Source organism: Palaemon carinicauda, chromosome 43 (genome assembly GCF_036898095.1).
Source record: "Palaemon carinicauda isolate YSFRI2023 chromosome 43, ASM3689809v2, whole genome shotgun sequence".
Lineage (NCBI taxonomy): Eukaryota > Metazoa > Arthropoda > Malacostraca > Decapoda > Palaemonidae > Palaemon > Palaemon carinicauda.
The window spans coordinates 20,061,042-20,077,954 of record NC_090767.1 but is presented as its reverse complement, the minus strand read 5'-3'; the positions used below and the strand labels follow the sequence as shown (position 1 = coordinate 20,077,954).

Below are 16,913 nucleotides of genomic sequence, written 5' to 3'. Positions count from 1 at the left end.
GACTCCTCTTCGGAGGACTGCAGAAGGTCAGCTTGCTGATCCAACGGCCCCCAGAGGACGCAATCGTCGGAAGGCATCTTCGCCAAAAAGGCCTTCCTTTAACTGCGGTGAGGAGGCGCCTCTTTGGTTCATCACCTTCGTTGCAGTCTACCGCAGAGGAGCCTCGAGACTGATCACCTATCACTGTTCCTGCACTGGTCCTGGACCTTTCTGCAGATCGTTCGCAAACTCCTTCAGTGGAAGGTCGTCCTTTTAAAGGACACGTCGACCTTCCACCTGATAGACCTGCCCACCTGCCGTCACCTTTTTTTACATAGGTCTAACAAGGCTTCACCGGAGCGCGCTAAGGTGCGCCAATCAGATACGCGCTATGCGCCAACGAAACCTGACGAGCTCTCTTTAGTAACTCGTCAGGCCCCATCTCTAAACCCTAACACAGGGCATCAAGGGCGTATGCGCCAACACGCGCACACGTCCCAACAGGAGCATAGCTCCATCACGCGCTACGCGGGCCCTCAAGCACATACGCGCCCATGTTCTTCTGCGCGCCAGATCTTGCTTGAGCCTAAGTGCAAACATTCCCCTACACGCTCGGGCCCAGCTGCGCGCCAATTCTCACCTGCGTGCGGTCAACGTCTTACGCGCCAGCGCTCTCCTACACGCCAGCGCTATTCCGCGCGCCATCAGTCTCCTGCCCACGCTCGAACGCGCCCAACAGCTAACTCTCCTGCGCACCAACTATCTACTGATCTGGGCGCTGCTGGAAAGTCAACAAAGCTGGCTTCTCCCACACGCCAACTAGTACCATCGTGCCAGCCTTCTCCTGCATACATCTGCGAGGATACACGCGCGCGCCCCGCACGTTCTCGCCTATCCTCTCCAACGGATTCGCGCCAACGTTCTATCGCGCGCCCACGCGCCTCACATGTTTCAACTGCGCGGCCGCGTGCTAGGGATCTTTCTCCTGCGTGCGCGCCCTACGACTGGTACAGGCACGCATGAACTCTCACCCGCGTGCCCGCGCACTCAACGTATTGATCCTACGCGTCCGTGCGCTAATACTCTCCCGCGCGCGTGTGTATGCACCAATGGTCTCCCGCACGCTCGCTCGCGCACCAACAGTCTCCCGCCCACGCTCCCGCGCGCCCACAGTCTCCTGCGTGCCCACAGTCTCCCGCGCGCCCACAGTCTCCCGCGTGCCCACAGTCTCCCGCGCGCCCACAGTCACAGTCTCCCGCGCGCCCACAGTCACAGTCTCCCGCGCGCCCACAGTCACAGTCTCCCGCGCGCCCACAGTCACAGTCTCCCGCGCGCCCACAGTCACAGTCTCCCGCGCGCCCACAGTCACAGTCTCCCGCGCGCCCACAGTCTCCCGCGCGCCCACAGTCTCCCGCGCGCCCAAGCAGTCTCCCGCGCGCGAGACTGCTGAACTACACACGGCAAAGTCGCCATCGCCTCATTCCCCTCCCTGCAAGCGCATACCACCGCCCAGTGTGGGAGAAGGGAAGCATCTAGAAGGGTCCAGGATTCCAAAGCCATCACAGGTGAACCCACCAATGATGAGGACTCCTCCCAGGGATCCTTCAATTCCTGTCCCTTCAAAGGGTATATCTGACAGCGCATCTGTCAGCCAATAGCCCTGGTTCAGTGCACTGATCAGAGCCATAACGCAGGCTTTCAAGCTTGTCCTCTCTTAATTAGGGCACAGATCCATGGCTGCTTCTACCCTTTTGAAGAGAAAAAGAGGAGTTCCAGACGCGGTAACTTTCCCAAGGGTGAAACTGACTCCACGCAGACCTTTGAGGCAGGTTCCTTCTTTTCCCCAGACTGCCTCTACTTCCCTTTCGGACGAAGATTTCCCGTCCCCAGGGGAATCACGCGAAGAGGGACTTTCCCCCATCGCACCAACGGGGGAAACCTCTCCTCGCGCCGAGGTGTCTACTCAGTCGGGGATTGAAAGGAACATGCCACCCTCGTCAATGTTGGAGTCCTACATCCTTCCAAGGAAGGAATCCAAGGACTCCAAAACATTGCCGAAGTCCTCTACTAAGAATAGGATGGAGCCAGCGAGCCACTCAAGGAACGTCTGCGACTCTCCCCAAGAAGAGCCTTTGGGGACAGAAGGAGACTTCGCTGCAAATCCTACATCAGGAAGAGACCAGCAAGAGTCAGGATATGCGTTTTGGCAAGTTCTGACTCTAATGAGGGCTCTCAAAGGGTTTTCCGACCCAGAGATCTCTCCTCGAGAGGGCTAAGACACGGTCTTGGACCGTGTCTTTGGTACTCAGAAACCCTCTAAGACCAGTGCAGCCCTGCCCTGGTCTCAAGGTGTTGAGAGTACCAGTGACAAGATCTCACAACAGTTATTATTATTATTATTACTATCCAAGCTACAACCCTAATTGGAAAAGCAAGATGCTATAAGCCCAGGGGCTCCAATAGGGAAAAATAGCCCAGTGAGGAAAGGAAATAAGGAAATAAATAACTGAAGAGAACAAATTAACAATAAATCATTCTAAAAAAAGTAATGTCAAAAGAGATATATCATATATAAACTATTAACAACGTCAACAACAAAAATGTCATATATAAACTATAAAAAGACTCATGTCCGTCTGGTCAACAAAAAAGCATTTGCTCCAACTTTGAACTTTTGAAGTTCTACTGATTCAACAACCCGATTAGGAAGATCATTCCACAACTTGGTAACAGCTGGAATAAAACTTCTAGAGTACTGCGTAGTATTGAGTCTCCGAGATGTCCTCCTCCAACCGTTCCAGTACCAAGAAGCTCTTCCCACCTCCTTGTCTAGCTCTTCCACTTCACCACGTGCTGGAAGAGCTAACCAGGGGAGTCCTTCTTGAGAGAGACTCCAACCGTCGGGTCTCATTTTCAGCAGCCGAGATCCTCAATCAGGAGAAAGTCGTGAACTGTACTATGCAAGCCACGATATCTGGTTGGGGACCTTAGGTATCCTGATACGTTCTGAGGATTTCTCCAAGGAACGTACCAGGAAAGCTATGGAAACCTTCCTTCTCTCAGGTACTCGCACGATCGAGTATCTGGCCCACCAAGTCTCGAACCTGTGGGCGAATACCATCCTGAAACGTCGGGATGCAGTAGCTGAGAGATTCCATCAGAAGGTCCCTAGTGCCGAGATCAATAGGCTCAGACATTCCTCCATAGAGAGGTCTGTTCTGTTCGAGCCTAAAGATGTGGAACATGCCGCTGAGAGGTGGAGGAATTCTCATCAAGACTCCCTCCTTCATAGGGCTTTAACATCCAAGCCCTATAAGCCTCCAGCACTACAGCAGTCACGTCCAGTCAAGACCACTACGAAGACAACAGCAGCAAAGACTATGGTGTCTAAGATCTTTCCTGTCAAAGAAAGGAAAGGCAAAAAGTCCTCCTGGGGAAGCAAAAATCCTACTAGAGGGAGCATCCGAGACCGCAAACGCTAGGATAGGCAGTCCCCCTGCATTTCCACAAGTGGCGGGATGCCTACAAAGTTGCTCAAACAGGTGGAAGCAACTCGGGGCCGATTCCTGGACAATCTCCGTGATCAGTCTAGGATATCGCGTCCCGTTCATAACTCTCTACCTCCCCTGACGACGAATCCAGTGTTATTGAACTCCCTTGCCATGGGATCGGCAAGGGGGCAAGCCCTTCGGGCAGAAGTCCAGACCCTGTTGAAGAAGGGCGCTCTCCAAGAGGTCCTCGACGGATCCCCAGTCCTCTTCAGTCGACTCTTTCTTGAAAAGAAGGCATCTGGAGGCTGGAGACCAGTCATCGACCTCTCAGATCTGAACAAATTTGTCAAAGAAACTCCGTTCAGCATGGAGACGGTGGACACAGTCAGACTAGCAGTAAGACCGCAAGACTTCATGTGCACACTGGACCTAAAGGACTCGTACTTCCAGATCCCAGTCCATCCGTCTTCAAGGAAGTACTTAAGATTCAGCCAAGACAACAGAATGTACCAGTTCAAGGTGCTATGCTTCGGTCTCTCCACAGCACCACAAGTCTTCACCAGAGTGTTCACCCTCGTATCATCTTGGGCACACAGGATTGGCATCCGTCTCCTCCGTTCTCTGGATAACTGGTTAATCCTAGCAGACTTGGTGTCAACCCTTCTTCAACACCGAGACAAACTTCTAAGACTTTGCCAAGATCTGGGGATCATGGTAAATCTCGAAAAGTCCTCACTGCTGCCCACTCAAAAACTGGTATACTTAGGCATGATCATAGACACCAATCTTCACAAAGCCTTCCCATCAGATGACAGGATAGCAAGGCTGAGGAAGGTCGCAAGACCTTTTCTCATACGAGAAGAACTTCCAGCCCAATAGTGGTTACATCTCCTCGGTCACCTTTCATCGCTGGCCCGTCTCGTTCCCAATGGTCGCCTCAGGATGAGATCCCTCTAGTGGCGACTCAAGTCCCGGTGGAATCAAGCGGACAACTCCCCGGACATCCAGATCCCCATGGGACCTGCGGAACTGACGGATCTCCAGTGGTGGGTGGCAGACGAGAACCTACAAAAGGGAGTGGATCTTCTTGTCCTCCCCCCGGATTTGACAGTGTTTTTGAACGCTTCAAAAAAAAGGGTTGGGGGCCCACGTTCTGCACCACACGACCTCAGGCCTCTGGTCAGAGTCAGAAAAGTACCTCCACATAAATCTCCTAGAGATGAAGGCCATCTTTCTGGCCCTTCAACAGTTCCATCAGTACCTGGCAAGTCACTCTGTGGTGATGATGAGCGACAACACCACAGTAGTTGCCTACATCAACAAACAACGAGGTATTTTTTCGCAACAACTATCCCATCTAGCAGTAGAAATACTGAGATGGTCCGAAATCCGCTCGATACCACTATCGGCACGCTTCATTCCGGGCAAAAGGAATGTGCTCGCCGACAACCTGAGCAGAGTATCTCAGTGAGTACCGAGTAGTCTTTGGATCATCTAGTAGCCAACAAAGTCCTGACTTTGTGGGGTTCTCCGACTGTGGACCTCTTCGCAACGGCCCTGAACTTCAGGCTCCCGCTGTACTGTTCCCCAGTCCCAGACCCCAAGACTCTCTGGCAAGATGCTTTCCAACAACGGTGGACAACATCGACGTTTACGCCTTTCCCCCGTTCTGTCTGATGAGGAGGGTACTCAACAAGACCAGAACATCGGTCAATCTTTCAATGACCCTCATAGCTCCGCTATGGCATCATGCAGAATGGTTCCTGGACCTTCTGCAACTCCTAACGGAGCCACCAAGAGAACTCCCTCCACGACACAATCTTCTTAAACAACCACATGCCAACATCTTCCACAAATCCGTAGGTTCACTGCGGCTTCACGCCTGGAGACTATCCAGCATCTCCTCTCTGAGAGAGGATTTTCGCAACAAGTTGCGATTAGGATGTCTGGACACCTGCGCAGGTCATCCGCAGGGGTCTACCAGGCGAAGTGGCGAGTCTTCTGTGGTTGGTGTCGTGGAAGGGGTATCTCTCACCCAGATGCCACTATTCCAGCAATAGCGGAGTTCCTCGTGTATTTGCGTGAAGAAATGCGCCTTTCAGTCTCGGCAGTGAAAGGCTATCGCTCAGCCTTAAGTCTGGCCTTCAGGCTCAAAGGAATGGACATTTCCTCATCGCTAGAACTTTCTCTACTCATACGTAGTTATGAACTTACCTGCCCTCAGTCGGAAGTGAAACCTCCCTCATGGAACGTGGTTCGAGTTCTCAGGTCTCTTAAGAGACCTCCGTATGAACCAGGCATCAGATCGCCACCTAACCTGAAAGACGGTATTCCTGCTAGCTTTGGCCTCGGCCAAGCGAGTCAGCGAACTTCATGGTCTCTCGTATGACATTGCTCATTTAAGGGGATGGGGGGAGGTAACGTTCAGCTTCGTCCCTGAGTTTATTGCTAAGACTCAGAATCCAAGAGTAGCGGATCCTCGATTCGACTCCTTCCGGATTTCTAGTCTCCGTACTATAACAGATGACCCAGACCATCTCTTACTATGTCCAGTGAGGAGCTTGAGGCTGTACCTCAAGAGAACAGCCGCAGCCCGTCCTCGTGTGCCTGCACTATTCGTCAGCACAGGAAGGACCAAGAGGAGGGTCACCAAGAACACCATCTCAGCATGGATTTGCAGGGTCATTGACCTTGCACTGAATCCAGACCCTCCTCCGTCACGTCGCCCCAGAGCACATGATGTCAGGGGCATAGCTACGTCCCTGGCCTTCAAAAGAAACTATTCAGTGACGCAGGTTCTTCAAGCTGGGGTGTGGAAAAGACAGACCACGTTCACATCCCACTACCTGCAAGACGTAACCCACAGGAGACTTGGCGCTTTTTCTATCAGTACTGTGGTGGCTGCACAACAGCTGGTTTAAAACCTCAAAGTCCTTATTGGACAAGTAGCAGAAGGTTTAGAGCATTGTTTGACTGGCCCTTATTCTTTTCTTCATCCTCCCCTCTCTTGGGGAAAGCAGCATCTTGGATTCTCTGCATAGCTTACCTCAAACCACTGCAGGTAAATCATGTTTCCTTGTGTTCCTAGTATTAATATTAATACTGTTACGTCCCCATACCCTGACGAGGTGGTATTGGGAAAGTCCTAGTTACACAGTTTTTCCTTCTAAAGAACTTCAGAACAACTTTCTAGGACGAGTCACACTTCATACCTTCACACACAGCTTGTGTAGGCCGCAGACCTTGCATAGCAAGGTTCTAGCGAGGTGCAGGGACTCCTTATTTCTTGGGTGCTTACACACTCAAATAAGGAGTCCCCGGGCAAAGCCAAAAGCCAGACTGGCTGGGATGTCCATCATTCCTAATGGGTGAGTCACCCCTATTAAATAGCGTGGTTTGTATTCCAGTTACGGAACAAATGACAAATTCGGAGATAATTTGTATTTTTCCTAACTATACAAACCTTAGCTATTTAACCAAACTTGCCCGACAGCCCTATCCCCCTTGAAGTCCTACCTCCAAGCAAAGTGAGCTCAAGCACAGGTGTGTGAGAGGGGTTGGGTAGCAAGCTACCCTTCCCTACCCCCGCTAACTAGCGGTGTGGGTAGTAAACCCTCGTTAAAAGTTAATGGCTCGTCATTTCAGCTATGCCGAACGTAATACCCCTATTAAATAGCTAAGGTTTGTATACTGTACTTAGGAAAAATACAAATTATCTACGAATTTGTCATATTTGCATAAGTTTCATGATATATTTATGTTTGAGAGTACAGTCTTGGGACTTTTTGCTCATAGGTAACTGCTGAGGAATTGATGGAGCTAGCAGCTAAAGCTGGAGAAGTTCGTTATCTGCGTCTTGGATTGGAGTGTAATGGAACTAAAAATGCATTAGTGGAGTCTTCTGAGCAACCTTTTAATAATATCAGCGCTGAAAATGCATCATCAGGAATTCATGGGACAGCCCATCAAGTAAGTATTTTAATGTGTGATGTAAAGTATGTAGAACTTCTAGTTGTTCTTATGCAAATAGGTTTATAATGGTTGAGAGAGGGATTTTGTTTGCAATCAGGGACAGGTACGTTTACTGCAAGGTATATTTGTTCCTTCCTAGTTTATGGTTGTCCATTGAATCGATGACGAATACTGCTTCCTTAAATAACTGGTGATGATGATTAAATTAATGTTGTTGTCGCTGATGCCATTGTACGCGACTGTGCAGACCAATCCTAGAACCACAGATTCTACCACACATCTGGCAGGTTCCTACGCATCCTACAAACCCTCGTTCTTTATTTAGAGATATTAAAGTTGGATGATGAGCAGCTATCCTACCACCGATTGGAAAGGGGCTCCAATTGTAGACTACTCACTTTCGTTTTGGCCACTTTCCAGTACTGTACGCATGTACAGACAGCTCCTGACAAAAATTTGTAATTTTTTTTCTCTTTTGCTGTAAGTGATGGAGAAGAAGTAGTTGTATGGCTAGGAAAAATACAAGTTACTTTTAAAATGTTTTATTTTATTATTGTTAACTGTAGCTTTTATTATGTTAGCCGAGTGTCATTTTTTTCTGTTAAGCCTACTACTCTATGTTTAAGTTTATTCTGGTTCTTTTCCTCCATAGTGAATTAGACTATACTGTAGCTATTTTCCTCTTGTTGGAAATTTTGTGCAATATTGTACAGTGTTGAATCAACTATTATCACAAACAGACAATGCGTGAAAACTGGCCGCACCCCAGATATGAATAAAAGAACCCCAGTCCACAATGGTAGTGCAACAATTGCCCTAGGGGGCCAGGCAGTTACATCCTACTGCAGGGGGTGCTAAAGATCTAAGAACTAGAAAAGGCCACCTTAAAAAATAGAACCTTGCAACATATATATATATAAGCTAAAAGAATTAAGCTTAACTCTGCATGAACTTGAAGGTGTTAGTTATATTTGCAATTGATGAGAGATAATGTGTGTGGGAATGCGTGATTTTTAAGGTAATGGCCTGATACAATAGTAGTTTGTTCCAACACGGAGTACTTACCTCGAACTACTGTCTTAGGAGTATCTGGGATCTCCTCCCAACCGACCAAAATTTTGTGTAGTTTACCCTACCTCCGTTTTCTATGCGGGGGAACCTCTGGCGGAGTGATACGCGCCATGAGGCGACCCGGGATCGGAGAGCATGCTCACTCGGGTCTTGACCTCCAGCAAGTTTTCTGGTCGCGTCGTGATATCTTGCTGCGCTGTCCTTACCCAGTGCGACCCTTTGTGTCTCACGCTAGCCTGATACAATAGTAGTTTGACCTATCTCCCATTTTGAAGTCCTTATCAACGTCAATGGAAAAGAGAGAGAGATGCTTGGGTCATTTTAAAGTAAAACGGGTAGAATTAATGTGATTTTTGTAATGGAGAAACAATTTTCAATTGTTCACTTTTTTATTTGGATTATTATTTGGTGAAGCTGGAAGATAATCCAAATAAAAAACCTCCAGGTTTGTATTACGGGAAAAATACAAATTATCTTCAAATTTGTCTTTTCTTGTGTCTGTAGCAGAAAAGTCATATAAAATATTTTGACAGATTTTATCAAAACTATTTAGACTTTACATTCTATAAGTCTTTATAGGATTTTTTCTTTCATCTTAACATTATTATACGTTACTATAGTGTTTAATAGTTGAATTGATATCGTTTCTCTTTCCAGAGTGAACCATTCTTCCACTGCAATTATCAAGCCCTAAACCAAGAGCAACGAGGCAGCGCAGTGAGAAATTGAGGAAGCCATGAGGAGAGTCAAAGAGGCCCAGAACTTTATTGCATCGGCCATTGACCCCCGTCATGTCTTTCTTGGACTCCTCCAAGGATGAAAGATCACAATTTAGATCACGGTAAGTCTCTCTCTCTCTCTCTCTCTCTCTCTCTCTCTCTCTCTCTCTCTCTCTCTCTCTCTCTCTCTCTATATATATATGTGTTTATGCAAAATACGTACTATTTTACAATTTCTCGACATCATAAGACTGAAATTAGCAGACTACTGAGTGTTTATGTATTGATGCAGAATGATATCAGAGCTAGTTTCCAAGGTGAGTTCTCTTTGCCACCATGAGGGATCCATTGTCTTGCCTTTTGACTATCTGTTTTAATATTGCATAGCTAATGCAGTTCTCTAGCTACTGATCTTACTTGATGTCTTTGCTTTTCACTATTTCCTCAAGGAACATCTAATTTATAGCACAAAGTATGGGATGTCCGAGTGACCTAAGTGTAGAATAGACATAATGATATAGTGAAACCTCGAGATACGAATGTTTCTTTATACAAAAAACTCATTTTACGAAACGACATACGAAGATTTCTACGCCTCGTATTACGAAAAAATACTCAGGGTACTAAATGAAATTTTGTTGTAAATTTTAAGATCATGTTACTTGTAAAACAAGATTCAATCTGTGAAAAAAATCATCTTACAAAATCCACTCCAAAAAGAATCAATTTTGTATCTTTGGGTATTAATGTGTTTGTTATTTTCTCTACTCAAAGTATTGGTATTTCTCTCTCTCTCTCTCTCTCTCTCTCTCTCTCTCTCTCTCTCTCTCTCTCTCTCTGTATTTTAGTAAGGTCACAGTAATAAAGTTGTGCTATGCTTGGCAGTGTATGAATTTTAAGGAGCAAGCAAGCCTTGGATTCATTGGGCGTCGAAAATCAAATGTAGAGAAACATTTAGGGAACAAATAGACAATAAAATGATTTCTAAGTCTTTCTATTTGAGGAACAAAAAATGGGGAGGTTAAAGAGTTTGGAATTAGCCTGACAAGTCAGGTAATATAAACCACAATGTTTTCAGGTTAATTTTACTCTCCTTACAAATACCACAACATTTCTAAAGTTCTCATCTTGTCCGTGTATCTGATATGATTATTTGTAACAAAAGGGATATGCAAAGAAACAGGTACTTCAGCCTATAAGTGTAGTCTAGCTTAAACCTTGAAAGGTTTAATTAGTCTAGCCTAACCTAATCGCATGCCATTCTTACCCTAAAGTTAATCCTAGATATGTCTAATACTGTCTTTTGTATTAAAAGTAATTTATACGATCAAACTTACATGGACTAAGACTTCCTGAGTAGCTTACTACTTGGACAAGTTAATAAAGTGAATTACTTACCATGGTTCTAGTGGACCCCAATATTTTTTCAGACTTGACAGTAATAGGAGGGCTTAGAAGCCCTGTAAAGGTAGAATTTTGTTGACGAATTCCACAAAATTGATAAGGCAATATGTTCTCAATCTGTATCATCTGTAGTGTGATTACAGATACATTATATCTACTGTACATTTGTAGCTTAATGTTATTGGCCACTTTGAGCCTACTCAGGGCATAGAGGCTTTCAAGGCTAGCTAGTATGCTACGATTGGTACAATTCTAGATTTGTCACTAAATTCATGAGGTGATATTAAGGTTTTCAAATTTCTTAACTATGCTAAGAATACCTCAGTACCTGGTAATAAAAGATACTCTTCTTTGTTGGCTTCTGTATGTTTGGGGCTTGACGTGTCAAGCAGCTCAAATAAGGGATTTTGACAAAGGAAACAATCTATTTCTGGGCGAGGGACCTGTGTCGCCCAGTGAAATGCTCCTTAAAGCACCATTTCTATGGTATAAATACTGCTAAATATACCAGAGAAAAAAGTTGCATGGAATGCCAGGAATATACCCAGCTCGCTCACCCTTATAGAGTGTCGGTATAGTAACTGGGGCGTGTTAAAACCACTATCAGAGGTCCCTTACCAATTAGTCTTCTCCTTTCTCAACATCCCCCGTTACTACGAGGTGCCGTTCTATGGGATTTTATCAGATCCTTTGTTATCGAAACTACTCCTACCTCGAGACATCTCTTGGAACTTGGATGGGGTTCGTAAATTCTTTCCTTTAATTAGAAAAAATTCTCAATTGTGTTTAAGGACTTTTAACGTTAGAGATCTTTCTGGTAGCTCTTGCATTCTGGCAATGTTATATTTTCCTCAAATGGAGCTATGGGTAAAAATGACCCCTTTAACAAGAGTTTTAGGCAAAGAAGGATTTCAACACAAAAAGTCTACCTTGACATTTCCAGTTTCCTGCTCTCAATTCCTTCATTGAGTACAACCTGGATGAAAAGACTTTTTGTTAAGTCAGTAAAAATGTCATTGTCTAGATCTAGAGCAATGTTAAGAAACTGTTTTGCTTTTTGCATAATAGAGCCATCTCTTTTTTTTTTTTTTAGTGAAGACTTTGATTATCGGGTGCCCACTATAATCTAGGTGGCGACTTAGTTTTATCATTATCAAAGGTAACAATGCCTTTTTGAAAGATGGAAATTCCTTTGGATGCCAATTTTCAGGTCCTTTGGGTGCTACATGGGACATCTTAAGGAGATCTATCTTGTGTAAATACTCCCTTTGATGGTATGATGTTGAATTTTTGGGAAACAGGGATACACTTAGGTATGTACTGTATAAGAGAAATACCTGATTATTTGTAAGCATTTTTCTTAGAATTCTGCTTGCCTGGCCTCTCTCGCAAGGGATGTCCTAGACGCTCGGACACTGAATCTCACTCGTAATGTTCCCACTGACGGTAAGATTGCTAAATGGTGTCTTATTTTGCCCATCACGTGAAAAGAATAACCAGATTGTCGCTATCCTTGAAGCTGCAAAGAGTTTTGTATCAGAATTGTCCTTTTTCTTTCGATATCTGTGTTTTCCTTAGGTGGGTTTTCAATTTACTTTTAGATTTACAACCATCTATTTTTAGCTTGAGAATATTGGATAAGATTTATTGAAATAAAGCAATTTTTTCAAAGAATTATTATTTCAATATTTACTCAATATTCATATAAAGAGCTTCCCACAATTTAGTGGGCTGATAGTCAAAGTACAGTACAGTATTGTAAAGCTGAATTTTCTGAACAGATGCTATTTACAAGACCCCTGTCGGTCGAAGGTTGCAATCACTCGGGACAGACTAGCTTAAAAACCCTGTAAGATGTTTGTTTCTTTCGTCAAGCTAGTGATAAAAAATTGGGGAAGTACTGTATTGAAATGATTTTTAAATGGAAAACTTGATTTTTCATAAAAGGGTTGGGTTTAATCATGTGAAATAATGTTAGATTTGATAGCTTCCCATTCTAGAAGTATGTTTGATGGCAATATGTTAACATGCTAATTACAGCTGTTGAAAATGTATTTTGAAATATATTTTAGTACTTTTTGTACTTACAGTATATCCATATACACAGAAGGAAGTAGGTGACGATTTTATTTTAGGCCTTCCATAATTCGACGAAGAATACGTCGAAAGTCGGAAGATTACTCTACGTCGTATTCTCGTTCTTTCATAGAACACGGTCGCACTCTAGACGACGTTCAACGTCCGGGTCCAGAAGTTCTAGGTCTAGGAGGACAAGATGCAGGTCGCGTCGCAGGAGTCGCTCTCGATCACGCTCCAGGTTGATTATATACCAAGTGTTCATCTATGGTTTTATGTATGCGTGTTTATGAATAGGTAAAAGCAAACCTTTCTGGCCAGGTTTTCTTCATTTCAAAAAAGCTTCCCGAACATTATTGCTGTTCCTCCTCCTCTGGAAGGGACAGCCTCAATCCCTGAATGGATGTAGGGGGAGGAAGAGCAATCGACTTCAGTTAGTATTGAAAGACTTGATTTGAATGTAGTTCCCTATTAAGATGTTATTGTTACAGTACAACATAGTAGTGGCCATTTTGGAGGTTTTCTCCAACCAGTCATGACAAAGCTCTACATAGACTCAAATTAAAAAGGGCCTTTATTTTATGATGCATATGTGGTACTGTATAGTTTACTGTGTATTATACTCACAATATAATACACAGTACGCACACAGTAGATATATCTAGATATAATATCTACTGTGCGCAAATCTTGTACCATAATATACATACATACATATACCAAGGGACTTCCCCCAATTTTGGGGGGTAGCCGACATCAACAAATGAAACAAAACAAAAAAAGGGGACCTCTACTCTCTACGTTTACTTTTGGTAAATCCACAGATAGTAATCTTTTAGTTTATATTGCATAGAAGTGTATGAAAGAACCAAACTGCGAATAGGAGAACAGGAATTCTTTATATTTTTCATTTTATTTATTGTCGAAGATAATTCTTTGGGAGCAGACTAAAATAGAGTAATATTCAGTCACTTGAGGTGATAATAGCACACACTCTCCCTCTTCCTGTCACTCTCTCTCTCTGGGTCTGGGAGGGTGGTGATGGTGGGAGATTCTCTTTCTCTCTCTCTCTCTCTCTCTCTCTCTGGGTCTGGGAGGGTTGTGATGGTGGGAGATTCTCTCTCTCTCTGGGTCTGGGAGGGTGGTGATGGTGGGAGATTCTCTCTTTCTCTATCTCTCTCTCTCTCTCTCTTTCTCTCTCTCTCTCTGGGTCTGGGAGGGTTGTGATGGTGGGAGATTCTCTCTCTGGGTCTGGGAGGGTGGTGATGGTGGGAGATTCTCTTTCTCTCTTTCTCTCTCTCTCTCTCTCTGGGTCTGGGAGGGTGGTGATGGTGGGAGATTCTTTCTCCTGTCACTCTCTCTCTGGGCCTGGGAGGGTGGTGATGGTGGGAGATTCTCTTTCTCTCTCTTTCTCTCTCTCTCTCTCTGGGTCTGGGAGGGTGGTGATGGTGGGAGATTCTTTCTCCTGTCACTCTCTCTCTCTGGGTCTTGGAGGGTGGTGATGGTGGGAGATTCTCTCTCTCTCTGGGTCTGGGAGGGTGGTGATGGTGGGAGATTCTCTCTCTCTCTCTCTCTCTCTCTCTCTCTGGGAGGGTGGTGATGGTGGGAGATTCTTTTTCCTGTCACTCTCTCTCTGGGTCTGAGAGGGTGGTGATGGTGGGAGATTCTTTCTCCTGTCACTCTCTCTCTCTGGGTCTGGGAGGGTGGTGATGGTGGGAGATTCTCTCTTTCTCTATCTCTCTCTCTCTCTCTCTCTCTGGGTCTGGGAGGGTTGTGATGGTGGGAGATTCTCTCTCTCTCTGGGTCTGGGAGGGTGGTGATGGTGGGAGATTCTTTCTCCTGTCACTCTCTCTCTCTGGGTCTGGGAGGGTGGTGATGGTGGGAGTTTCTCTCTCTCTCTCTCTCTCTCTCTCTCTCTCTCTCTCTCTCTCTCTCTCTCTCTCTCTTTGGGTCTGGGAGGGTTGTGATGGTGGGAGATTCTCTCTCTCTCTGGGTCTGGGAGGGTGGTGATGGTGGGAGATTCTTTCTCCTGTCACTCTCTCTCTCTGGGTCTGGGAGGGTGGTGATGGTTGGAGATTCTCTCTCTGGGTCTTGGAGGGTGGTGATGGTGGGAGATTCTTATTTTAGTAGAATTTTGTTTCATTTGTTTTTTTTTTTCCGATGCCACAACCTTTTTTTCTAAAATATTAGAAAAAAATTCCCTCTGAATATCATTCAGAAAATGAATGGCAGCTGGTGAGCACTGGACAGTGGCCGGGCATCCGACTTCCCTTTCTTATATTTCCTGTTATTATTATTATTATTATTATTAAAATTATTATTATTATTATTATTATTATTATTATTATTATTATTATTATTATTATTATTATTATTATTATTATTATTGAAACTGACCACCCATTTCCAATTCACCAATCAAAGCTGTCCTCCTTAATTCAACCAAAGATATGTTGCCTCGTTTCAATTTCTGTTTCATACCCGTAGAACTTATGTTACCAAATGAAAGATGAATTCATCACTTTTAGAATTATTTGGATGAATTATGTTAGACAAATTGTTTGGGACGATGTTGAAACACCTATGACCTTTTTGGCCCTGATTGCAAACAACTAGAGTTGACTAACTACCAGGTATTTAATAATGTTCCTTGGTCTAGACCATTCTTGAGGTAAGATACACCGTTATGTAATAAATGTTGACATATATAGAGATAAGTAGATCTTCTCTTACTGTATCTTAAACTCATCATAGATAAGCAAGTAAAAACTATAAAATCTTGCAAACGCTTTGAATTACTCAGAGAAAGTTTGGATGTACTCCGTTACTTACAATTTAAAAATGTCCAGCTTAAATGAACTTTTTTTTCTCTCTCTCTCTCTCTCTCTCTCTCTCTCTCTCTCTCTCTCTCTCTCTCTCTCTCTCTCTCTCTCTCTCCTAACTATAGCCTTTTGTGGCTATAAAACCCCTTGCTGGCAAAAAGCGTAAGGCACAAACTAAAATCAAAATAAAGGAGTAAAGTATGATTTCATAGACCCATAAAACTTATTCAAATTTCACTGTATATAATAAAAAAGAACATTGCAATAATTTTCTCTTCTAAAAGAATAATAGTGTAAATTCATTAATTACCACAAGTGACTTATTTAATCAATGATTTGAGAAAGAAAGAAAATCTAATTTTGGGAAATATAGAAAAGTGATCAGTGAGACTAACGGTCGACATCGGAAGAGGAAATACTTTCAACGCTTTGTTTAAATTATTATTATTATTATTATTATTATTATTATTATTATTATTACGTACTCCAAAAGGAAAGCAGTTACTGTGTTTAGGTATTAGTTCTTAATGTGTTTTTAGATTGATCAAAAATTAAATTTCAATAATTTCGAGAGAGAGAGAGAGAGAGAGAGAGAGAGAGAGAGAGAGAGAGAGAGAGAGAGAGAGAGAGATAAATACAGTGACCTAACAAAGCAACCGACCAGCAGACCTATAGACCGATATTATCAACAAAATCATAAAGATGATTACACATTTACTCTGTACATGGAACACCGTAAACACTTGCTTTTGATTTTCTTAACATTTCTAAAACATTTTGTTTGTGTCTGAAATTTTCCTCATTTCTGATTCAGAATTATCAATATATTTCTTAAGGATTCAAAAAGAATAAAAAAATCGTTAATGCTCTGCTAGGATATATTGTTAAGCGGATATATTGATACATTATAGTGATGGAAGGTTATATTCATACATCCATACATCCGTGGATGGATGTATGTAAAGTAATACACTAAAATGAACATAAAGGAATCTTGAAATCAAAGATGATCATCAGGGGGAGGTTGAAGGAACGTCGTCCTTCTCAGGGCATCGGGAATTGGCAAAAACCATAAGACTTATAGTAACAATCCCATTGATACAATTTGTAAGAAGAAGAAGAAGTATCCCAGTCAATGATCCCACAACGCCTCGAAGGGTCTGATCGGTATCCTTCCACCCAAAGGTCTTCTGGGACGAGAGATCCGTCACTCGTCCACTTCCCGTCGTAGACACCAACCCAAACTCCTTTGAAAGGAGACAATTGAAAAGAAACATAAGAAATAAGAGAAAAAGAAAGGAACAAATATAAATATGAACGATATAAGGAAAATTACATATTTTTATTTTTTTTTACCAATCTAGAAATTCTCCGTGACT

At 43.7% G+C, this 16,913-nt stretch overlaps 1 protein-coding gene and 1 long non-coding RNA gene across 3 annotated transcripts in view; one reads left to right on the top strand and one right to left on the bottom strand.

Moving 5' to 3' along the window:
- The window catches only part of LOC137633440 (uncharacterized), a 376,441-nt gene that overhangs the window by 11,092 nt on the left and 348,436 nt on the right, over positions 1–16,913 (top strand). The window contains exons 4-5 of the long non-coding RNA XR_011042216.1: positions 7,266–7,439; positions 9,171–9,354. This is a non-coding gene — a long non-coding RNA (uncharacterized lncRNA). The remainder of the gene's footprint in view (positions 1–7,265; positions 7,440–9,170; positions 9,355–16,913) is intronic.
- The window catches only part of LOC137633433 (uncharacterized), an 8,380-nt gene continuing 7,861 nt past the window's right edge, over positions 16,395–16,913 (bottom strand). The window contains exon 8 of one of the 2 annotated variants that reach the window (XM_068365726.1): positions 16,395–16,781. In XM_068365726.1, the coding sequence (XP_068221827.1) occupies positions 16,579–16,781 (203 nt within the window). In that variant the 3' untranslated portion in view covers positions 16,395–16,578. The remainder of the gene's footprint in view (positions 16,782–16,913) is intronic. The other variant, XM_068365727.1, reaches the window with a different exon arrangement.